This window comes from Cydia splendana, chromosome 19 (genome assembly GCF_910591565.1).
Source record: "Cydia splendana chromosome 19, ilCydSple1.2, whole genome shotgun sequence".
Lineage (NCBI taxonomy): Eukaryota > Metazoa > Arthropoda > Insecta > Lepidoptera > Tortricidae > Cydia > Cydia splendana.
Genome location: NC_085978.1, coordinates 10,674,339 through 10,699,849, shown reverse-complemented (window position 1 = coordinate 10,699,849; position 25,511 = coordinate 10,674,339). Strand labels below are relative to the sequence as shown.

Below are 25,511 nucleotides of genomic sequence, written 5' to 3'. Positions count from 1 at the left end.
CGGCAAATTTGAAAAATGTAGGCGCGAAGGGATATCGTCCCATAGAAAATTTGAATTTCGCGCCTTTTTTACTGACAAGATTTGCTTGACCAGCTATATGTCATATATGACTTATCATTCTTATCAATGTGCGGTGGTCGTCCATATTCGTCTTAAGGCGAAAATTAATCTAATGAACGTTTTTGCAACTAGGCTTATAAGAACAAATAATAATTTTATCTTGAAACAAGTTTTAAATAAATACGTGTAGATGAAAAAATACAATCTTGCCTTTTATCAAATCACATAATTTTTTGACAAATTTGCGAATTGAGTTATCCAAATAACGGCTACAAATAAGAAATCCCTATCACAGTTTTAAACCATGGCAGGGTTGAATACATAATAATGTCGGTATTTAACTAAACATAAGACGAACTCTTTATTTCATTTACGCGAGCGGAGCTGCGGGCCCGTCTAGTTTGTAATAATAAGTAAAATGTAAGTGGAATGGATCTGGCTTATTTATAAAGAAAATAAAGGTAGTATTGCATTATTAAACTCGAAACTCGCAAAAACTTGTTAATAATTATATTAAAATATATTATGCATATCAAATTTCTTACGATAATACGAACTAAAACTTAAATCTAAGAATAAAGACTCAAAATTATATACACCTGTATTTTTACACAGGTGTATACTGTTTTATTTATAAAGTGACATCATTTTCCTTTAGTTTTTGCGATTCTTATTCATATCATTAAAATTAAACTACGTATTTCTAACGGGATGAAACCAATAAATTTGCGATAAAAACCTGATAGATATTTATTTTGTATTTGCAAGTAAAATATCGCCTATGTGTGGTGACAGTGTACATTGACTTTACAAAACTTACCTTCAGAAAGAGCGAGGCTGACGGGCGTGTCTCCCTCAGAGTTTTTCAAGTTAAGATTAGGCAGTAGACTGACGTTGCTACGGTCAGTGGCGGGCATATCGCCTTTCTCGATGAGTTTCTTGTGTTCCAGGATGGCTAGGACCGCTGTCTCGTGGTTGCTTAGCACCGCTAGGTGGAGGGGAGTTTGTATGAAATATGATGACTTTGCTTACCTTCAGAAAGAGCGAGGCTGACGGGCGTGTCTCCCTCAGAGTTTTTCAAGTTAAGATTAGGCAGTAGACTGACGTTGCTACGGTCAGTGGCGGGCATATCGCCTTTCTCGATGAGTTTCTTGTGTTCCAGGATGGCTAGGACGGCGGTCTCGTGGTTGCTTAGCACCGCTAGGTGGAGGGGAGTTTGCCTGAAATTACACGGTATAATGAAACATGGTATATTTAAGTACACAACGTTTAAGTTGCTATTTTAAAAAGTTATTGATAGTAGAAGAGTTTATAAACGACAACTTATGACAACGAGACTTATCGCATGATGTACAGGGGTGCACAAATAATACTCAAAAATATGTCTGTCAGCGAATTAAGAACTATGGGACCTAATTTTGAGTAAGTTGTCTACACCCATATTTTTACACTTGACTGTACGAAGTCGTATCGATATTTTTTAGAGAATAATTAATGTTACAATTTAATGGATGACGCAGCGCCTCCTACTGGCTCCTACGCAATGTTGACGTGTATCATCATTTTCCGGTCAACGCTCGCCCTGTGCTGTCAAATAAGTAATAAATTAAATAAGAACCAGAGCGAATGCCCAAGCTATAAGGTCTCTCAGCCTGTTAGAAATCACATTGTTCCCAGTGGTTGACAGTTTAAGAGCCAACGGGAGTGGTCATTTCTCCATACAAACGTACTCCTCGTTTTCCTCCGTGGTTTCTGAAGCTAGAGCAATGATTTTTTCAACACAGATTAATATTGTCAATATCTGTGTCGGACCGTTTTGCTTTTTTTGATATTTTTGTTTTTTAAGGCGCTAGAGCCCTTCAAAAATGGCCAAAATGGCCTAATTGACTATGCCGCAATGAGAGGCGTGGCATTCAAAACTGATATCAATTAGCCAAAAAAGCAAAACGGTCCGACACAGATAATTTCATAATCATTTAGATTTCCAAATTTGGTTACGATTGGTTAAGTTTTGGAGGAGGAAACAGAGGAGTACGAAACCTCGATTTTTGAGATTTTTACGCAGGATTTTTCGCCTTGTCCTTATCGCACTACTTTTAGGTGCCGCTTCCGTTAACGAGACGGGTATATTTACCTAAAATATTTAAAACTCAGCTCCTGTTTCGTCTTAATTGATCAGATAAAACCTCATCTGATTGTTATTCACAATTCTCGTCGTTTCTCTTTGTTAATACACGATAAGCAACGCTAGCCGACCTGTGCACAGTGCGAGGTTGTAGGTTGGTCCTCGCGCCGTGTTCAGACAGCGAGGCCGAGAGGCGCGCGAGTTCGTCACGCAGGCAGCATGTAATGTAGTAAAGTAAGATCCACCTCGTTCGTGTCCCCTGGCCCCATTTATATTGTTGACATTTTAAGCGATTTTATCTAACCTGTGAACTACTCCTCTGCGTACGACGAGGTCTACTGGGTCTGCAGGTAGGCCGTGTTCTAGCAGCGAGGCCGTTAGTCCAGGCCAAACTGTGAGTTCGTATTTCACACCGTTTATATTGATGACACTCTAAGTCAGCTGACCTGTAAACAGTATCCTCTTGCTCCCCATATGAGGTTTGTAGGTTGGGCCTCGCGCCGTGTTCTAACAGCGAGGCCGTGAGGCGAGCCAGGCCGTTAGCGCAGGCTGCATGTAAAGCTGTGAGACCCGCCTCGTTTGTGTGATTCAGATCACCGTTTAGATGCGCCGTCAGAAATACAGCCGAGTCCTAAAGAAGAAATAAGGTTAATACGCAATTACTCACACCATTACGATAATGGACCTGATTAATATTTATCGTATTTAATGTAAACTTTACACTTTACAGATCAAGTTATCCCTAAATGAAATGCCGTTGTTCTATTTTTTGCATGAAAAACAACAGGTGTGCGCTAACTTATACAATTGAATAAAACAGCAGGGAGTAAATGTGTTAAAGTAAAACTGGCTTGATACGATGACATTTTCAATTTACCTGGTCCCTACAACTTGTTTTCATCTACACGTATAATACGCTTTTACGCTACTTGAGAAAAAATATGTCTAGGGCCAGCGTTTAAAAGACTACGTACCTCAAACCATCCCTGTGCCAGAATGTGTAGTAAGCTATCCCCAGAGCCGGAATACACCGGATTCATTTGGCACCCTCTCGCCAACAGTTTAGCAGCAAACCCTCTCTCCACGATACTCTCAGTCTTTCCCTCCACGGGATCTTCAGTAAACGCCGCAGTATTGGTCACTGGCGTATCGAATGGGTTAGACCCATTCATGACTAGAGTTTCGCTGGAAGAGATCGAAGCCCGTCTGTCGTCGACTAGTGCGTAGTAGAGGGGTGGATGCTCGTCGGTAAGAGTCCGCAAGTTTGTGTCTAAAGCTGGTTGTTTGAGTAGGAGATCGAATATCCTTTGATTTCGTGCTATGACTGCTTGATGTAGTGGTGTGCTAAAAAAACGGAATAGTTAAAATAATCACCCGGAACTAATCTAGAAAACATGAGTATTTTGACGTCATAAATACTATGACGTCAAAATACTCATGTTTTCTAGAATTACTGTGACACAACGTTCGAAAGCAGTCGATATAATGATAATGATCGCCAAGGCACATTTTCAAGGGTCAAGTAAAACTAACATACTTAATACATAAAAAATATGTGTTCGTGAATTTTAATTGGCTTCAGGGCCCCACAAATAAAGCCATGTTTGGTTTGGAACTTACAATCCTTTCCGATTTTGTCGATTAATATCAGCGCCTTTTTCAATCATGACTTCCGCGATTTCCGCCATCTGGTCCATAGTTTCCTCATCGCAAGAGCTTGCAGTCAATCCGGCTATAAGGTGCAGTGCAGTGTCGCCTTCCTCCCTGAAAGTTAATAATACTAAGTACATTTGTAATTTTTTGTTTACACTTTTAGTTCGTTTTTTTTAGCATTAGAAAGAACTTGAAAGAAGGTAAGCGATCTAGGCATGTCTTTTAATTGAAAAACGCTTTTTAAAAATCAGTAACTATTACTTATGAAAGCAGAAGAATATAAAAGATCGTATTAGATTCATAATTGTTACATATTTGCCGTAACTTATTTTTAAAATGTGTTTTTCAATTAAAAGACACATCAAGATTGTTTACCTTATTTCTAATGCTAAAAAAAACGAACTATAGATAGCAGAAACTCTTGCGCTGTAACTGTGGCCCATTTCTCAATTTGATTGTGGAGATTTTATGAATCCCTTCGGTCCCTTCGGCCCTTCTGTCCCTTCGGTGTAGTGTCTAATAAGGTTTAGCTGCATTTTCACGTCCCCGTACTGTTCTGTTCTAGGAGCTTGATGGCGACGCAACACATTCTAATTACTAATTACAGCTTTCAAATAACTTGCCTGTGAGATTACAGTCAGCCCCGTTGTCTACCAAGAACTTAGCAGAGAATGAATCTCTCGAATATATAGATCGATATAGTAAGTTCCTGCCGCGGGCGCCATTTGCATTGTCTTTAGCGCAGTGTTGAAGGAGGGTCTGCGGCTCCGAGAACGAGTTATAATACAAGGGCTAGGAAGGGCTCATGAAAGGATTCACTTACTTAGTAGTGAGGTTACAGTCAGCCCCGTTGTCTACAAGGAACTTAGCAGAGAACGAGTCTCTCGAGTCTATGGACCGATGCAGTAAGGTCCTGCCGCGGGCGCCCCTAGCATTGGCGTCAGCACAGTGCTGAAGCAGGGTGGTGGCGATGGAGGTACTGTGGCCGCGGAGAGCGAGCTCCAGGGGGAGCTCCCCGCGCGACGACATCGCGTTCACGATGTCTGTTAGCTGTAACAAGTATTTACATTTTAATAGATGGTAATGGGATGGTAATTAGGACGCTAATTGAGTTCGAAAGGGGGACATTCGGTAAAGACGTCTTACATGTTCACTGTGCTTGTTATTTTACGCTACGACAAGTAAAAATATTTTTCATAATGTCAATGTCCAGGGAGGAAAATGGATACTACGTTTGAATGGAGAAGCGATCGTCCACTATCGTCTTTAGTGTGATAGTTGTGTGACACGATAGAGATAGACGATAAAATTGCAACTATTATTATAAGTCTTTATAAAATCAATAATAATTACCTACGCACTTATGAAATGCAAATTATTATACCCATACTTGTTTTAACTTTATTGAGTAGGCAGGCACTAACCAGTTTTGTTAACATTTTTGCAAAATGTCAGCTTTTACATCGATACTATCGATTGCTCTTATGATATGAATAGTAATGAATACCTACTTTTATCAACAGGCTACGTAGGTACCTATGTACATTACTTTGGGCTTGTGCACAAAGCACGCGAGGTTCGATAGGGGGAGGGGGGGTCACGAAAAAATCACGATAGATCACGTTGGGGGAGGGGGGTATAAGGAAACCTCACGTGTATTTTTCTACAGTGAACGAAACTAAGAAAAAAAGACCAACCACATGAGTAGATACTTTTTCTCGGTTTCGTTAAACATAAATCTTCACTCTGCACTTCAAAATAGCGAGTCTATTTAACGAAAGTAGAAAAATAAACAAGATTTTCTATATACAATATTATTTATCTTAAAATTAGGCCGAATGAAAAAAATTCAAAAAAATACATGTGAGGTTGTGTGGGGGGAGGGGGTAGCCAAAAACCTCACCAAATATCACCAAGGGGGAGGGGGGGTCAAAAAGTAGCCGAAAACACCTCGCGTGATTTGTGCACAACCCCTATTATATGCCCCCAGTCAAATAATTTTCTTTTACCTCTGTAAACATTTACATATTCGACAACTACGAGTAACATAAGCAATCCCTTGCTCTTATCTTAAAATACAAAGTAATGATGGTCCGAAACACGACTTGAAATAAGACTTGAGGCTTGCACGCTGAAGGCATATAAATAAAGCGTCGGATACAGTACAGTTATTATGTCACCATTGCTTTTCGCCGCACGTCCTTTTATGCCGTCACCGGTGCAGACTTCAGTACGTGGGAGGATCGGATGCGTTTCGAAATATGCATTTTATGGACATCTTTTGCAATGTGCCTGAGTATAAGATGTACTAGGTACATTGTACTCACGATTATAATCCCGAATGTACAGTAAAAATGTAATGTAAAAATATTGGTGTAGGCAACTTACTCAAAAATATGTCCCATAGTTCTTAATTCACTGACATAAGAGCTATGGGACATATTTTTGAGATGATTTTTACACCCATATTTTTACAGTTGACTCTACTTAAGTAGGTAGGTAGGGTAGTCTCTGACCAAATAACGATTAAACCCATATTTTAACAGAAGTTTATATTGCTACTTAAAATACCAGTGACGACTCTATAATCTATTTTTTTCAATATGAAAACAAACCTTCGTTCATGTTTGTCTGGAGAGGTAGAGGTGGGGGAATGGTAGAGACAACTGGAGTGAACTGAGATTGCTACTAAGACTAAAATGGCCAGTGGATACTCGTAGGAGTCGTACATATTTACTATACAAATGCATTATCCGATTAGTACTTTTTCATGGTTTTTGAAACTTAATTTGATCATTCAAGAGTTTCGAAGATGGATGTGCGGGGTCACACTAACTGATAGTACATATTTGTAACGAGTACAGCAGCCACTGGCAGACTCGTTTGAAAAACTGATAAGTTTTAGTACTTACATTACTGAAGCTAGGGCCTAGTTGCAATAAATACATGCAGGATATTAGATAACCGATGTTAATAGTCTGTTATAATTATCTATTCAGCTCTTGAATTGAATATATGGTCGTATTTATTATACAAGGCTAATTATTAGTTAGGTAAAGATGTTTATTAATTTTTCGAAGCGTGTTAGAGTCAGTTATTGACTCATAAACGGAGAGATAATGATAACGACTTTAGTAGAAATCTTATAATCATGCGAGTAGATCTAACACCTAAGATATACGCACCTCGTTTACATAAACTAACTACAGTGAAACCTGGTTAAGTGGGACCTGGATAAGTGAGAAACCTCTATAGCTGGGACTCATGGTGCGGTCCCGACACTTTAGCACTGAATTACCTCTGTTAGTGAGATAAAACGAACCTCTATAACTGGGATCAGTTGTTGTGATTTTCTAGTCACATTTACCTCTATAATTGAGACAGAGTGTATTTTACCTCTTTTACTGAGACTATATTTATAAGATTACATTTTCCTAATTGTTTTTTTAGAATTTTATACGAATTACCTCTGTATCTGAGATAACGTTAATCTATGACCTCTCTAACTTGGACTTTATTGATCTATTATCGTATTCTTACTAACTCTTAGTCTATCCACAAATTCCGCAATTGCTTAATTATGTCTAAACGACTTCAAGTTTTATTTAGTTACTTTATGTAGTTAAAACTGTCGAAACGAAAGCTGAAATCTTGATAAGTAACAAGAATAAACAAATTTTCATTTAATTAATTTCTAAGACGCAATGAAGTCCGTATTAAATTTAATTTAAAAAATCTATCCTTAGGAAATTCATTCAAAATAAATTCAAAGAAATATTTAAACAGACTTAAAAAATATTTAGGGACAAGGATTATTTTACCTAAACATTTAAAGATAATTACAAAATACCTTATTAACCACCTCTATAACTGAGATATATCCTCTATTAATGGGACCCTCTGTAAATGAGACAGAAATGTATTTGTACCTGGCTAACTGAGAGCCTGGGTAAGTGGAATACCTCTTTAAGTGAGACAAATCTGCTCGTCCCTTGAAGTCTCACTTATCCAGGTTTCACTGTATTATATAAGTCAGTCATGAGCACTCTAATGCCTATGACAAACATATAGCATACAAGGGCACTTCACATCCCTTATAACTAAATCAACAAGTTTAACATCGCTTGACAATGTTTGCGTGTCTATTTGTTCTTCTACTGTATAGATTAATTGTTTTAAATGTCCAGCTGGTTAGTTAAAATGCGCGTCGCATGTGGCGATGTCAGTGTAACTTGATGAATTACAATAGTTCACTTTCACGGTTACGCAACACGTGCTAATTTAGCATCGAATGTTCGATTTTCGTGTTGATCCAAGTCCTCGATCCTCATTGTTACATGCTTTTGTTTGGCATCTCATTATTACCTTTAAAAAGTCTTGAAATATTTAATTGATTTTTGGAAGAATGACACACTTACATGTTTTTATTTACCTACTTATTAGCTGTGATTCTGTGATTTTATAGATGCCATTGTATTTACAAATTACATTGTTACATTCGTGACGTGAGTGTTTATTTACAAAACAACGTCCACCTAATTACCGTAGATACCTAAGATGGCCTGATGGCATTAAGTGTAGTTAAAGATCAAAGGATATTTTCACTAACAATACTGTAAATCTAATTTAATTTAACTGCAATACTTATTTGTTTCTGTTACTTTCTTAAATTACCTTTCCTATTTAACCGTAACAACGTTAAGATTTAATTAAAAAATCAACATTTACTTATACTTTAGCTTTTACTCTTATCTAAGTGAGTTTATTGACCTAACCAGTTCTCTTTAAAAACTTCCTGCGTTACTCACTATTCCCTAATACGGCTTCGCTGGTTATAACTTAATAAGTTCCTATACAATTAGAAAGAACCTGCTATAATTTGCTAGGTACGGCAAAAGTTACGTTAAAACTATAAAACATTAAATACACTAGTCATGCAGTCACAATCTAGACTTAGCAGTCCAAGTGATATGGTTACTATTAGATAGGTTTTTAAAGGAGTTGTGTCGGATTTTTTAAACGTCGGTTCGTGTCGTAAGTCTTTGAATAGTAGGGTAGAGGCACCAATTGACATGCGCGACAGCACCAATGACATGTATATGTATTATGTAGGTACACATACACATTGTACTCCCACATGTTATGGACTAGCCGCATGGGATCATCGTACTCATGGTATTATTCATTCGTATAATTAAAGAAATTGTGAGTCATTTTACCTCTCGGGTTATGAAACGTTTATAGGCTTCTGTAGACAATAAGGAAAAACTAATTGTTTTAGTTTCCCAAATGGTCCATCTTTTCCTCCGTATGTAGGTATGTCAATGTGTCTTTAGTACGCTGCTACTTAGTTTCGTAGTTTTATTATGGAAACATCAGAGTAATTCTTTCAGATTCCACCCATTTTGTTTCACGCATGCTGTCATACAAATATGTTACCATCATCCACTAAAGGGGTTAATGTGACAAGGAAGAAGCCAATGTGTGCTGCATTCTAGTTATTTATAAATCGCCCACCGCGGCGGCCGATTGGTTGATTGTTACGGCAAATCAATGAATTCACATGACGACCGGATGAAAACGTTTGTCGCAATGTTGGGCGCCAACTGTCGTGTTTGCCCCTTGTTAGGCTAGGATCACACAGGTGTCACATTATGATCTCAGTTCAATGCCGAATCGCTTGAGGGTGACGTTTCATGGTAGCGTCGACCAATCCGAAACCAAACGAATGACGTTTCTTTCTCGTTCATAAAGATTAATCTCTAATAAAAACATATGCGTAGGCTCCGTCGAATGTTAAGGCGCTAGTCGAAATTCCAGTTTAGGAGGATTACCTACGCATACCCTTAAGCCTGCAAGCCAGTTAGCCAGGGATTTCCAATAAAAGGTGACGAACTTGAAAAACGTAGGCTACAGGGGTTGATTACCTAAAGAATTTGCGAATTTGGTAGGCCAGACTAAAGTTATTACGAAAGGTCAAAGTCACGTTACACGGTTTTCCTGAGCATTCGACTCGTGTATGCTAGGTAAGTAAGAAACTTACACGGCTAACTGCATCACTCCGACAGTCATCGGGCCTAGCTGAGTTAGTCGCATAACGAGACTGATTCGCTACTTCTAGACTCTAATGCGACCATCAGCGACAAAACTCCCATTAGATCGATTCCCTCACCACGTCCAGATCAGTATTCTAGTGTAGCAAATTATATTGTGATGCGAAAGTGTTTTGGATTATCCCTAGGCTACCTTCCCCTTACAGTCCTAACGCTCTACTGCCCCAGAGGTATGCCAAAGCCCAAGTTGGGTTAAAAACGAGCCAGTTCACGTCAAATAGTAATAATTCCGACCTCGGACAAGCGTTGTTTCTCGGGGTCAGGTTTAAACTAAGATGACTAGTGAAACGAGTCTAATATGTGATTACGACAGCTTTAAAGCTTTAAAGGTCAAATTCAAAAGGAAACAACAACGTATGAATTCGCAGATTGATAAGGCCTTGTCCTTTCGCGATTCTATTGCATGGCATGACGTAACTTAGGCTGGCAACGTTATTAGTAAACACGTAACAAAGCTGATTAAGCCGTGCTTAACATGTCGGTATATCTAGGCCACATCTCATTTGATTATCACATCTCATCTCATTTGATTTGTGACTAGTTCTGGGACTTCTGGGTGTGCTAGAAATAGTATTTCCATATTCAAAATCTGGATCTTAAAAGGTCAAGTTAGATAGATGGACATCAAATCAAAATATCTAACCGGGACGAATTTTAAATAGCTGAGTCTGAAGGTGTAAATGCGGGAAGTTAAATGGACACCTTAAGGCTTACTATCAAGTGGACTAAAATCTTGTTCCTCTACTACATTTTAATTGTTATATGGTAAACAAAGTCATTAACCAAAGAAATTAGAACACAAACTTTATCTTTCTCCCTTAATAGATTTGCGTAAAACAGTCGTCTAAAGAAAGTATCATTGTCTTGAACACAATGAAAACCGGAACGATAACACTAAATAGTCTATATTAGACAATACGCAAGTATCACGATCGATTTAATTAAACTACGTAACTCTACAGTCCACTTATTCGACAAAGGCGTCAGTCAAGGACCGCGGTGTGACGGTGGTGTCTTGGCGGAGCGCGACCCAGTGCGGCTCAGCCCTCGCGTCAAGACACACGCTCGAACAAATCAACTAGTACCATAACACGTGCGTGTTACTTTACATTTGTTGCAAATTCATTTATGCAAAGCCGAGAGAAACAAACCAATTATATAATTATGTTAATTGATTTATGCGGTTAAGGTCGTATGAATTTATTCGGTATTGAATCGATATTTCAGGTTTAAGTCGCAAGTGTGCTGAAAAGTGTTACAATACTTTTTTTGGATTATAGTAATTTCAAGTAAGTACCTATCGTTATTGATTATTTTCTTGATACGCTTGCATATCCTAATTTTATGAAAGAAAAATAAATATAAAACCAAAACCAATATTTAATTTCATGCTTTGTAAGCTATGTAAACAAAACTGCAAACATACAGATCGCTGAATGTTTATCGTTACACTTATATTATACCTAAACTCATAACATAAATTAGTCCGCAAAGATTGTATTAACTGTTGTTTATCAGAATATCAGAAACTCTTAATTTAGTTTCAACACTCAATTAACAAATTGAGTCTCGGTGGGCAATTAAAAAAGGTTATCTAATAAAACATTCTTATTTTAACTCTAATGACGATACATTTATGCCATTTAATTATGAGGTAAATGCTTAGTTTGAATATTATAATAAAATTTATAACTGTCGATGGCAATAACAAGGTCATGGTGGATTATTAATGTTATTATTAATAATACGTAAATCCTTAATTTAAACATCACAGTAAAATAACAACAGATCTCAATCGTTTTCAGTTCATCGGCCTAAGATGAGATGGTAGTACCTACCTATTTTGTCCAACGGTTTGTCTTATCTTATCGATATACATGTATGGGTAATACCATACTAAACGAGAGTGATATGCAAGGGTGCATTACATGTTACGGTTATATTTACGGTATTTGATTGTTGGTTTCAAAGCTTTTGGCTTGACCGTAAAACACAGAAAGCCGATCAAGTTATTGAAGTATTTTTTGCAGGCCCCAACATAATATTTTTCGGCTATCGTATACCTAGATGGGATTATGTTTTCCTTCGACTAATAGATCGGCCAGTAACTATGGATAAAACTTCTAAAACAGATTGACTTATCGTTATCAACGTTCACAAAGTAAATAACGGCTTTTACTATGGAACCCCGAAATCGAAGAAAATTGCAAGTGCCATTAGTAATTGCGTTTTTTATCATCATAAATATAGCCTAGTTTTTAGCATAAAGCTCATACACAAAGCCTAGACAACGCAATCTCTAGTGCAAGCCTTTTGTGTAAGTTTTGTAGGCCCCAACATAAGATCAAGTTTCTATAGCTTTCGCAACCCTGACCGTGGGCCCGTTTTAGTCGGCCGGCGTTCATTACAAACATTAAAATGATGTAATCGTATAATCGTGGTCTAAACCACGCTCTATGATACTAATTACCCCTGCACTCTCACTTATATGTGCGCTACTTATGACTTCCGTCATCGTATGTGCATAATATGCGTATATACTTCGTGTAGCCACTAAATACACAATGCAAAGCAAAGGGTTAAGATGAAACAGGAGCTGAGTTTTAAATATTTTAGGTAAATATACCCCTCTCGCTAACGGAAGCGGCACCTTAAAGTAGTGCGACAAGGACAAGGCGAAAAATCATGCGTAAAAATCTCAAAAATCGAGGTTTCGTACTCCTCTGTTTCCTCCTCCAAAACTTAACCAATCGTAACCAAATTTGGAAATCTAAATGATTATGAAATTATCTGTGTCGGACCGTTTTGCTTTTTTGGCTAATTGATATCAGTTTTGAATGCCACGCCTCTCATTGCGGCATAGTCAATTAGGCCATTTTGGCCATTTTTGAAGGGCTCTAGCGCCTTAAAAAACAAAAATATCAAAAAAAGCAAAACGGTCCGACACAGATATTGACAATATTAATCTGTGTTGAAAAAATCATTGCTCTAGCTTCAAAAACCACGGAGGAAAACGAGGAGTACGTTTGTATGGAGAAATGACCACTCCTGTTGGCTCTTAACATATTATAGTTAAGGTGCATAATTGTAGATTTTTTGATTAAAATAAATGCTAAAATTATTTATTATCGGTACCTAAGTGATTAATAAACGGTTAGTAAGAATTTAAAAATAAACTCAAATTAATGTAACATGCAAGTCACGCAACAAATCGAATACAACAATAAACTTTAGTGAATTATCGACTACAGGTACTTATTAAAAATCTTATTAGGGGCTGTCCATAAATTACGTCATCTATTTTTGACGATTTTTGAACCCCCCCACCCCTAAAATCATCCAAAAATCATGCTTCGAATGACCCCGTTTCCTCCTACGTCATGCTACCATCATCCGATGTCCAGACCCCCCCCCCCCAAATTTGGAATGACGTAATTTATGAATAGCCCCATAGCTGTAATTGATAAGTACATATATGTACCTATTAAAAGCGTTATTGATTTTTTTTTACGATCGGTAAGAAAAACAATCAAACATATTGACGTATGTATATGTACAGTCAAATTCATGATCTTCAACCTAGGAAAAGGCTCCCCACACAAAAGCTTCCACTGTTTATTAAAAAGAGCATATTCTTAGTTTATTTACCTACTTAGACGATTTGCTCGTGTTGCAACGTTTAGGTATATATGCATAATATTTAATGATAATGCGCCATCGTTTAAGTGCTCAGTGTATTTATCTCGCCCTATGTACCTACTTAACTACTTACATAAATCGACATGCAAACATTCGGTAGGCATAATGTTCCAATCCTATTCGTACTTAGCTGTAAAGATTTTCATAGATATTTAACGCCAGCAAATGTAAAAATACATTATTCCGAAACACTAAATAATCAATTTAGTTGATCATACCCATACAACCATTTCCAGTCGCCGTTACGACGCGGTGTTGACACATCTTGTGTCGACACCGTCTGTTTCGGTCACAATTCCAGTCGCAGAGTCGTCGCCGTGTCGACACAGTTACCAGAAATGGGGAAGGGTCGACACATGACACAAAGTGACATAAAGTGTGGTCGCCGTGTGCACACATTGTTTCGGGTTTGCGACTACTTTATGCCAAAATCATTCGTTCATTCGTTCATTTTGTTCCTGTCAAATGGAAACTGTCAGATGGAAAAATACTTAAATAAAAATAAGTGACATTAATACGCCATCTCTAAAACGGATTACAAGACGTAATTATATATTGTTTGCATTTATATTACAATAGGACTTAAATTATTATGGGGAATTAAACTGCTCGAGTGATTTGATAAACTAAGTGTAATATAATCAACGCGCCACCACATTGTTTTAGTTTAGCCGGAAATGAAATTGTTTACTTCTCAGTGCCTGTGTTCATAACTATATTATTTGAAGCATTTTTAGTACTTCGATGCGTATACTATACTTAAATAACAGAAATAACGCTTTACATACTACGAAACTTGTTAATTATGATGTATAAGTATGGTTTAAGGCTGAGAAATATTGCAGTCATAAAGTAGTTGCAATGTTTCGACTTTGTGTCGACTCTGTGTTGACACATGACACGCGCTGTCAAAAGTAATAACAAAGTTACTGGTATGTTACTGGATTTGCAAAATGGCTCCTTGTGTTGATTTGTTTTCAGATATTCTCAAAGTGTAAAAAATCCGTGGTCAGAAATGGGCATTAATCGATTAATTGTTTATTCGACTAATTCATGGAATAAAAAAAGTTAATTCTCAAATTTTAATCGCGATTAGTTTAGTCGACCTAACATAGATTGAAATTGAATTAATCTGAATATTAATCGAATAAATTATCGATTAAATCTCGATTGAAAGTTGACAGGGGGCCATTTTTGTACGTAAAAATAATAGAAATGTCTTGCATGCAGATGGTAGCAAAACACTTTGTCATAAAAGTCGAGATGGGTGTCGATATATAGGTTTTAGGGAGTGCCGATTTCGAAAATAATGACCATTTTGGAATCCGAAATGGCGGCCATGCACTGTGTCATAAAAGTCGTCATGGATGTCGTTTTATACGTTTTAGGGGGCCCCAATTTTGAAAATGATGACCATTTTGGAATCCAAAATGGCGGCCATGCACTATGCCATAAAAGTCGTCATGGGTGTCGTTTTATAGGTTTTAGGGGGCGCAGATTTCGAAAATGATGACCATTTTGGATTCCAAGATGGCGGCCATGCACTATGTCATAAAAGTCGTCATGGATGTCGTTTTATAGGTTTTAGGGGGCGCAGATTTCGAAAATGATGACCATTTTGAAATCCAAAATGGCGGCCATGCACTATGTCATAAAAGTCGTCATGGGTGTCGTTTTATAGGTTTTGGGGGGCGCAGATTTAGAAAATGATAACCATTTTGGATTCCACTTTTATGACAAAATACGTAGCCGCCATCTTGGATTATAAAATGATCATCGTTTTCGAATTCTGCACTCCCGGACTCACTCGGAGGTAATGAAACAAGCAAATATACAGATGATTCCTCGACGCAATTGGGTGATTCTTAAATTGTGTCCAGATTTTTTTTGTCATAAAAGTTTTTATTTTTCACATTTCACATTACTCTCACAAGTTCCGTGACATTTCGACCTTGTAATTTTTTAAGTAAATGTTTTTGTTTATCTATGAGGATCTCACTAGAATAGTATAATCAAGGTATGTTTATATTTGATGAATGAAATAGTAACGAAAAAAAAATATATATTTGTGTCTTATATTCCTGCCGAAGACTTTTATTTTACCTTTTCCTTCTACACAAGTTTGGCCAAGTAATAAGAATTTAGGGCTCTCAATTTTATTTTGACTTCTACAACAGTAAAGCTACGAGGCCATGTTTGGTATCGTTTTCGTATAAATTCGCAGTACCAAATTTAGTTAAGGTATCACATTGACACCATTCCGAAGTAAAAACATATAAACTTATTAAAATACTTTCTTTTAAACTCCTCTTCATGCTTAAACTGCTGAACAGTTTTAATTTAAATTTGGTACACATATATTTTGAGTCCCGAGACAGGATATAATAAGTTATCTCAAAAATCATCCTTTAAAGGTGTGAAATGAGGTGTAGGGGGGAATTCAGAATTGACTTCTTGAAGTTAATACTGTTTAAGTTTAGGTTTGAAGTCATGTTTTTTCATCATTTTTAACTAAATCAAAGATGTAGACCATCCCAAATTTCATATGAATCGGTTCAGCGGTTATTGATTTCCCGTACAAATTTCCACGCCACTTTTCACACCTTCAAAAGATGATTTTGGTTATAAGATCTATCCTATGTCCTGTTCCGGGACGCAAACTATTTCTATACCAAATTTCAACGAAATCGGTTCAGCGGTTAAGCGTCAAGAAGAGTTTCAAAAAACCGGCCAAGTGCGAGTCGGACTCGCGTATTAAGGGTTCCGTACATTAAGTCCGACTCGCGCTTGACTGCACATTTCTAATAGGTTTTCCTGTCGTCTATAGGTAAAGAACTATTTTGTGTATTCAGACGGACATACATACAGACGCACGAGTGATCCTATAAGGGTTCCGTTTTTTCCTTTTGAGGTACGGAACCCTAAAAAGATTTATTTTTATTTTGTGGAATGGTGTCAATGTGATATCTTAAATGGATTCAGCACCCCAGATTTATACGAAAACGATACCAAACACGGCCTAGCACCGTCACTGATATAGATATATCAAGATAAAATTGAGAGCCCTAAATAAACTTTCCAGAGCGGATATCTCAAAAACTATTCAACATATCGAAAAAATTGACTGAATAAACTTGTAACAAATTAAATTAACTTTCATTTTGTATAAGTGGCCATGTCGCTGAGATGCATAGTTTCCGAGATATAATCGAAAAACGGGAAAATGGGACCTTCAAAGCTCCCTCTCTCCCCCCCGCTCAAGGGCTACGGCCGGGGACTTTTGATATGTTCACCTCCTAACTTGTCAAACCGAGTTACGGAGTCAAAAATTGTGTTCCGAGCATTTCCCTCTACAACTTTTGGAGCATTCGTTGCCTGACCTAAGTAGCTTATTGAATTTCTTTAAAAACTTTTCTGTAAAAGGTTGACGGGTGTTGGGTGTTTATATGGTTTCGGTCGATTATTATCATTTGCATTGCCCATGATGACTTACTAGAATTACGAGCACACGAGACACTAATAGTAGTTTGACAAACCTTGGTTTTCAAGAGGTATTTTATATTGACATTTGCTGTCACAAATTTGCTGTCAGATTTAGTCGCAAACCGCACGCAAAGTGCACACAAATGTGTCGACACCTTGTTACGGAAAAGTGTAGACACGGCGACGACACTTTGTTTCGAAACAATTCTAGACACATTGTGTGGACTCTGTTACGACACATCTGACATTTAGTTACCACTTTGTGATTCTGCGACTGGAATGGTTATATGGGTACTCAAAATACAATATAGTAAGAAGGTAGCAAAAGAATACTTGTGACTTGTAACCTTTTTACTTTAGTCTCGTTTGATTAAAACAAAGCAAAAGCGAAATTAGCCGTCGATTAACTAAGCAGCCAATGGGCAAAAGCATATTAATGAAATCAGTCGAACTCGACCTTGTATCAATTCAATTTCGACTCGAGTTCATAACATTTGTCAATGGATCTATGACCGATACGAGAATTTATTTGAATATTCCAGTAGTAATCGATCTCTACTAAGGCTTGTCTGGTAGAAAATATGTTTTGGTATTAAGTTGGCGTTTTGTAGTCAATTTTATCTGCTTTCAGACCAAGGTCAATATAATATACTCGTATGTCTGTTATAGTCCTCCAATAACGATAATAGATTTTAAATTAGGTACCTATTTGGTTCAATAGATATGATAAGCCACCTCCACTGGCTCCACTGCGTGGAAGGATGATGATGATCATTGATAAAAACTATCCTATGTACTTCCCCGGTCCTCAAACCATCCCCATACTGCTAAAATGGAGCTACGAGTATGTCACAGAGACTTCATTAACGACGTAGTTACAAAATTTAAAGAAATGTCTTCCCATTCATGAGTGTACAAGTACATATATAGGAGTACAAGAAAGAAACTGTATAATTAAAGTTACAACGCCCATAAGGGCGACAAGGGTTCATTGCATTGACCTCGCAGCGACAGCTGCAGTGCCCTAAATCTAGGACAAACGGCAAAGTGATAATTTACTTCACTTCGTCCAGACAAGGTTGTAAAATGTTTAACCAATTAAGGCAAACCTAAGACCGAAACTGAAGCTTTTCCTACTTTAACTCTACTTTAAAAAATAAACAACCAATTCAACGTATGTCAAAGATGCCGATTTCATTAGATACTTTAAAACAGTGTTTTACAATATTTTTCATGACGCGACCCCCTTAGTACGTACAAAATGTTTAAAACACTGCTCTAAAATCTTGAATTGATTGGGTCGAATGTGTTGGAGTTAGCAGCTATCAGTTATGCCCCCTGTAACTCGTTTTTGACATTTTATTATAAACATTCTTTCAAACTACTCTACGTTGTTTTTTGTATGCAAATGTCTAAAATAATATGCCCTTGATCGGTGCTGAGATGATTACACCGCCGACCGCTGGGACGGCAGTCAGCACGGTATGTTCTGAGATCATTTATGACAAAGTCAGGTAGAAATCCATATGTATACATAAATGTATGCGTAAGCGTAATACTCGGAACCATGCAGTTAAATGCGTGCCATAAAGCATGAATATCAAGTCAATTGCAAGATATTATGTTATGGTTATGGACGTATGGTTACTTACAAATCTTACAATACTCATTTTGCAAGATTATTTTAGTTTTCACGGAAACCGCATGTCTAACATATTGTTCTATATCAGGGCAAAAAATAGGTAAACGAAAAATCTTAATAATTGTCCGTTTTCATATTATCAAGAAATGAAGTAATTTTTTTGTTCAATGCGATCATCAAAATCATAATATGGTAGTTTATAATAATAACGCGACCACTAACGTAATTAAAAGAGCTGTCATTCAAAAATATCAATGTAACGTCTGATCCATGATCCACTGTGCCCTTTTGTACATAAACAAGTTTTTATTTATTATCTTGTTTGCAAGTTAATACCTAAATAAAAACTTGTGTTCTTCTTTTATGAGTGCAAGAAATCAACTTCGATACCTAAATGTTTTTTATTTCTTTTTTTTCGTATTCACAAACAACAATATCGATTAAGGTAATTAAACTGAGAATCAGAGGATTTAGAGGGCGCAGCGTTAGTCACATAAATGTAGTAATTCAAAAAATAAAGTACATAAACATAATAATTATGTCTTTAAAACATGTATAACAAACAATTATTTTCATCAGAATGTTCTTAGTTAGTCATACTCTAAATAACATAGTAACAATACCTCGTATAGATCGTAACTTAAATTTCATCAGCCTACTTTTCATAAAGAGTCCAAAATCAAGTTATTAATTTTATACCGTAGACTGTAGAGTCCTAGAGTCCCAAGAAGGGAAATAAATGATAAGATTGATTAGAATCAAATGTACATATAAATATATACGAGTATGTATAAAATAGTGAATAGGTATGTTGTAAGGTAAACTCCGAAGCTTCGGCACACCCCGGATTGCTCACTAAATCCTAGGAGTGGTCAACTTGGATGGCTACTCAAACAGCTGGTTGTAATAAGTCGGCACACCCCGGATTGCTCACTAAATCCTAGGAGTGGTCAACTTGGATGGCTACTCAAACAGCTGGTTGTAATAAGTCGGCACACCCCGGATTGCTCACTAAATCCTAGGAGTGGTCAACTTGGATGGCTACTCAAACAGCTGGTTGTAATAAGTCGGCACACCCCGGATTGCTCACTAAATCCTAGGAGTGGTCAACTTGGATGGCTACTCAAACAGCTGGTTGTAATAAGTCGGCACACCCCGGATTGCTCACTAAATCCTAGGAGTGGTCAACTTGGATGGCTACTCAAACAGCTGGTTGTAATAAGTCAGTTGATGTAATAATATCGACGTTTGACTGGCAAACCTAGAATATTGTATATTGTATTGTATTGTATATTGGCAAATCTATAATAGTAAGACTACTTTTATTGTTACCTTTTTTACGGGCCACATCATGTAATATTATTTTATTATACACCTCTAGGAAGATAATTCTATGGTAGTTGGTATGGCATGTTTTATTCAACACAAAATTTCTCACAGTCATAGGACAATAACACCATTAACATATGTCAATTAATTTTAACGCGTAGGCGTAAACTATACAACACAACACAATAACTGTCTAGTGTAAAATTAACGCCTAGGGAATTTCTAAAACAATAGAATACCCCATTGTATCTCAAAAACGCAACAAAATATTGTCATGATTATTAAAAACGCAGTTACTAGTGAACCAAAGGACGCGAGCCTTTTAGCTCTTTTTTTAGGGCTCGCCTCATTTCTTGACGCCTAAAAGGCTAAAAGCCTATTTAGCTCTTTAGCCCCCGAGCCTAGTTCTATTTAAGATCCTAGACTCTTGGGGCTAATAACCTTATTAAGCCCGGCCAGCCGGTCGGGGGCTAAAGAGCTAAATAGGCTTTTTTTTAGGGGCTTAATAAGGTTATTAGCCCCAAGATTCTAGGCTCTTAAATAGAACTAGGCTCGGGGGCTAAAGAGATAAATAGGCTTTTAGCCTTTTAGGCGTCAAGAGATGAGGCGAGCCCTAAAAAAAGAGCTCCAAAGGCTCGAGTCTTTTGGATCACTAGCAGTTACCATTTTAGCGACGGAGTTTAAGCATCACAATATTTTGTCGTTCCTACCCATTCGTCACTCAAGCGCAGCTCGCAGGCGAACACAAATCCAGAAAGCCGCAACAAGGACTAATAGAATCGAAATAAATCTGTTTCAGTCTCTCTGGCTCTTGTATCGTTAGAGTGACAGAGATAAGAAATAGGCGAATTTTGAATATGAGTTCTTGGTAGACGAATTTGCTCTCACAAACCTATGAATGTTAAAAGCCTGTATTATATGGATCTCGAATTGTCAGTGTCATTAGTTTGGCTTCGTACAGTAGTCAATGAGCAATAAGAATACACGACTAACCACAACGTTTTACTTTGACAAGACAAGCATTATGCCAATCACTCAACTCAGCTTATGGACTTCAACCAATTAGCTTGGCATAGTCTAAAGTGCTACCTATTTACGGGAAACTAGCCTGTATTAGAAAGAGTTCAGGCTTTAGACTGGGCGAATTTATAACTAAATGCAGGTTGGCTTTATGAGTGGGCAACGAAAGGGAGTTTATGCAAGAGTGTATGCAAAACACGTTTCTTGTATGTGCTCAAGTAGGTACACGACTAAAATGCTAACATATAAGATTTAACATTCCTTTCAACAAAAATGTTGGGTTTTTCCAATGCCCTGACCATTATCTCAACACTACTTTGTCTATATTCAACTACCACGATGACGGCAAACCACTTTACTTCCCGCTACGGCGACAACCGCTTGATACTTTTGAATAAAAATTTTACCAAAATTTTTCGACATCAATTTCGGGTGAAAACTGAGTTTGCATAAAGTTTTTCTATTTTATTGAAAACAAAACCTAAAAGAAAACTAATTTAACTGCATAGACAGTACGGCTGTGTTGTGATATTATCTTCAAAACAAAACAGCATCAGCATCTATTAACCTTTTGGACGCCTATGACGGCTATGACCGATATACCCGCACCGCAGGTTCAACGCCAAATACCGATTAATCGGTCACAGACCACAGAGCAACATAGACCTACGTGCATATCAATTTCAGTTTTGACACTTCGGTGACGTGACTGCTTTTGTGTTTGACATGGCGTCGAAAAGGTTAACTACTTAGTAAACAAATACTAAAATTACCGACTAAAGTGTAAACAAATAAAGTGCTATTGCCATTTGCGGTTGAACTGAATACGATTGAAGGAAGGTCGTACAATCAAAGTGTCAGATTGGTTACCGGCCAGGTATTGCGGTCGAACACCGTCGAACCATAGTCAAATGGAGCTAATTTTGATAAACAATCTGCGGAGGTGGCAAAGCATTTACTACTTGGGAGTTGTGTTCATTGCTCAATATTGTGTAGGTGCACAGCTTACATTTTATATACCTCAATGAACAGTTAACGTTATCTTTTCGCTCTCATGTGTCCTTAAGTAAAATAAATGTATGTAATAGCTAAAATGAAATTAAGTTCTAACTCATATTAACGAAAGAAAAACTAAACAAAAGTAAAGTAAAAGTTACTACACTGAGAGAAAAAACTAACAAAAACACACTTAGAATTACAAAAATAAAACTTAATCCGGGGACAAGGAGAGTCAACTAATAGGAACAAATTGACTTTTGCAATTTCCATTTAGTAGGAAATACAACTTCTATATTTGTAATTTGAAGTATGCTAGAGTAATTTCAGAAATTTGGTTTTGTTATTCCGAGAGGTGCTTTAGCAATATCGGAGGTGATGACGTCATGGGTGAAAACTAACCGTTTTGTAATTCTAAGCGTGCTTTAGCAATATCGGAGACGATGACGTCATAGGTTTTACTAAACTGTACTGCGATTCCAAGCTAGCTGTTGTTATTCTAGAGATAATGACGTCACAGGCAAAAACTAAACTGTTTGCAATTCCTCCGCCCCTAGCAAACGGGCGCCGCGAGAGCATGTCGCGCGCGTGGTAGCTACCCGTATCTATTTCTGTCTGTATGTATAAAAAAGCATTTGGTAGTATATCTCTGTACTAAAGAGGCACTATAAAAGCCTGTCGAGATATTCTACCCATTCCTTTCTTATTCATACAGTCAGAAAGAGACTAGTAGTTATTACGCGCGCAACATGCTCTCGCGGCGCACCTGTGCTAGGGAGGTTGGAATTGCAAACAGTTTAGATTTACCTTTGATGTCATTATCACTAGAATAACAACAGCTAGCTCGAAGTTGCAGAACAATATATTCCTGTAGACCCCAACTACACAGTAGGTCGCGGGTTAATATGTCCATGGCCCACAATATATCCTAAATTTATTATTTAACTTAAGTATGTTTTAAACAAAGAAGACACGAGACACGCCCGCCCGACATCCGACACACTACTAACTCTAACCAAATGAACGTAGCAAGTAGCTGTGTTGGTATTACAAAACTCGTTTAGTGATTGGTACAACAATGAACATAAACACAACAAGTCTATCTACTAAATACCAGTAAACTTTGTAATGTCGCTATAGTAACAACTGAATTGTTATTTTAAATGGGGTAATGTTATTCCCGCGAACTCGTTTTTTAGATATTACAAAACTATGTAAGTGAGACATTTACTAAAATCATAACTTGAAATCACAGATGCTTTTTTCCAAAAATCACAAACTTTACTAGTAAAAATCGGAGAATTTTAGTAGTAATAAAAATGGATTGTAACAAATACTGAACTTTGTTTAATGCTCCATTTACTAAAGTCTGTTTGCTGAAATTAGATTTAGTATTAGGTACTGAGCTGTTTGTAGAAATAAATAAATTTTACAGAAATAGTGAAACTTCCATGATTACTACTAAAACTTCATTTTTTCCCCCAGTACAGAACTGTTTATTAATTCCTGGTGGTGATTTTTCTCTCAGTGTACGAGTAAATCAAACTGCGGTTAGTGGCAACGCAACTTTTAACTTAAAAATTGCAACACGATTTGGTCCAACTGTGATAACAGTTATTATTATTAGTTAACTTTTGCAAATCTTTATCTTAGACATAAGTTTCCGATATGTGATTGTAAATTTTTTAATGCAATTCTAAAATGAAGTGTTATTTCTCAGTCTTCTCATGTCTGAAACATGTACGTTACGTTTAATGTACATTACATTAGGGGTGCGAATAGTCATTTTCTTAGGTAACTAAAAAGACTATTCAACTAGGAGTCATACAGGAGTAACTTGTTCATTAACTTTCGAACCAGTGTATACTTATTGTAGGCGTATAGGCGCCTCCTAAGGCGTAGGTATTGTGATTGACCGCTGACAGTCATCAAGTTGTAATTATAATATTGAAACTGAGATCAGATTACTGACTACAATGTCGTATGAATATATTTTATTTTTTGTAACCGCGCGAATTGTTGGGTTTTTAGGACAGTATCGAATTCAGCTTTATCATACAAGATGCATAGATAAATCAGTATTGCCGTTTATCCATACAATAAAACCACTTTTAGAATAGGTACGCTTATTAAGTTATCGTACCTACTGTACGTGTACGTAACACTTACAATGCTCTTAATCTTGGTTACTTAGCACAATATTCGCTCATTCACTGCTATGACGTCCAAGGTCACCTATACCTTTCGCCTTTCGTACTGAACTTGTATGTATGTCTTGTATTAACCACTATACGCAAATATACATGCAACAGACAAATCGATAGAGTACTAGGAAATCTTTCAGGTCTACTATAACACTTAAACAACCTTGTAGTCTACATGCCAATGCTTCCAAAATCTTCTTTATTTTTATTGAGGTAACATCTTTAAACTTAAAAGAAATTCGAAACAATACTGCCATTCAACTAGGTATAAATAAACGCGAACATGCTGGAAAATTGTCATAGAAACAAAAATTACCTTTCGTTGTGAATCGTATCGGGATTAGTGATTGCAATCCGGATTATTCGAAGTTCAAAAATCCGGATTTCGGTGCGTTTGAAAATCCGTTTTAAAATTCGGATTTTGAAAAGAAAAAACCGGTTTTTCGGATTTTTTCCCACCAGTACTAATTTGCTCAAAATTAATGCTAATGCGAAATAAAAAGTGGTGCACATGAAGCGGTAACGCGGGAGAGCTATTGCCAGCCGGGCATTGCGCGTCGCGCACTCGCTCGCACCTGTATGCTTGCCCCGCGTCCGCTTTTTTTATTGGCGTAGCAGCTCAAGTAACAAAATTTGGTACTATAAAAGTCCTGAGAACGTTTTGGAGCGTGCTAATTAGTGTTCATGATTAGCACTATAATGGTGCTGTCTTCTTCTTTGTCGTCACACTCTTGTCAGAGTGGTCGTGGTCGTCATGTCAGGGCCGGTGGCAAGCTTCACAATCCGTCGCCATTCCTCCCGTACTGTAGCCCTTCTTGTACATTCATGGCGTGGTTCATTGAAAATGGTGTTATAAACGTTTACAAAACCCCAGATAGGCCCTAGTTTTATCACTGATTTATTCTATAAACATTACATAAAGGCTCTCACGGTGATAAATCAGCTCTATGGTTGAAATGTAAAAGTGACGAGAAACGCTCTTTAGTACTAAAATAGTGCTGTCTGCAACGTTTATGTCGCAATTTGGAATTATAAAATTAACCAATGAAACATGTTTATAGTGCTATTTTGCACCGTAAACGATTCCAGTGATCTTTTTTATCATACTTGCGTCGTGGGTGCCTAAAATATTAAATAAGTTCATTCGCCATTGTTTCTTATAGTGACATTTGTATTTAGGTAATAAA

The 25,511-nt window shown here is 37.1% G+C and overlaps 2 protein-coding genes across 2 annotated transcripts in view; one reads left to right on the top strand and one right to left on the bottom strand.

Moving 5' to 3' along the window:
* Positions 1–25,511, bottom strand: part of LOC134800274 (rabankyrin-5) — a 68,323-nt gene that overhangs the window by 11,609 nt on the left and 31,203 nt on the right. The window contains exons 5-9 of the mRNA XM_063772784.1: positions 4,662–4,888; positions 3,806–3,949; positions 3,160–3,529; positions 2,632–2,816; positions 1,093–1,280 (exon numbers count right to left, since the gene is read on the bottom strand). Coding sequence (XP_063628854.1) covers positions 1,093–1,280; positions 2,632–2,816; positions 3,160–3,529; positions 3,806–3,949; positions 4,662–4,888 — 1,114 coding nt within the window. The remainder of the gene's footprint in view (positions 1–1,092; positions 1,281–2,631; positions 2,817–3,159; positions 3,530–3,805; positions 3,950–4,661; positions 4,889–25,511) is intronic.
* Positions 10,940–25,511, top strand: part of LOC134800333 (uncharacterized) — a 42,876-nt gene continuing 28,304 nt past the window's right edge. Inside the window, exon 1 of the mRNA XM_063772833.1 lies at positions 10,940–11,044. The gene's annotated coding sequence lies outside the window, so the exon portion shown is untranslated. The remainder of the gene's footprint in view (positions 11,045–25,511) is intronic.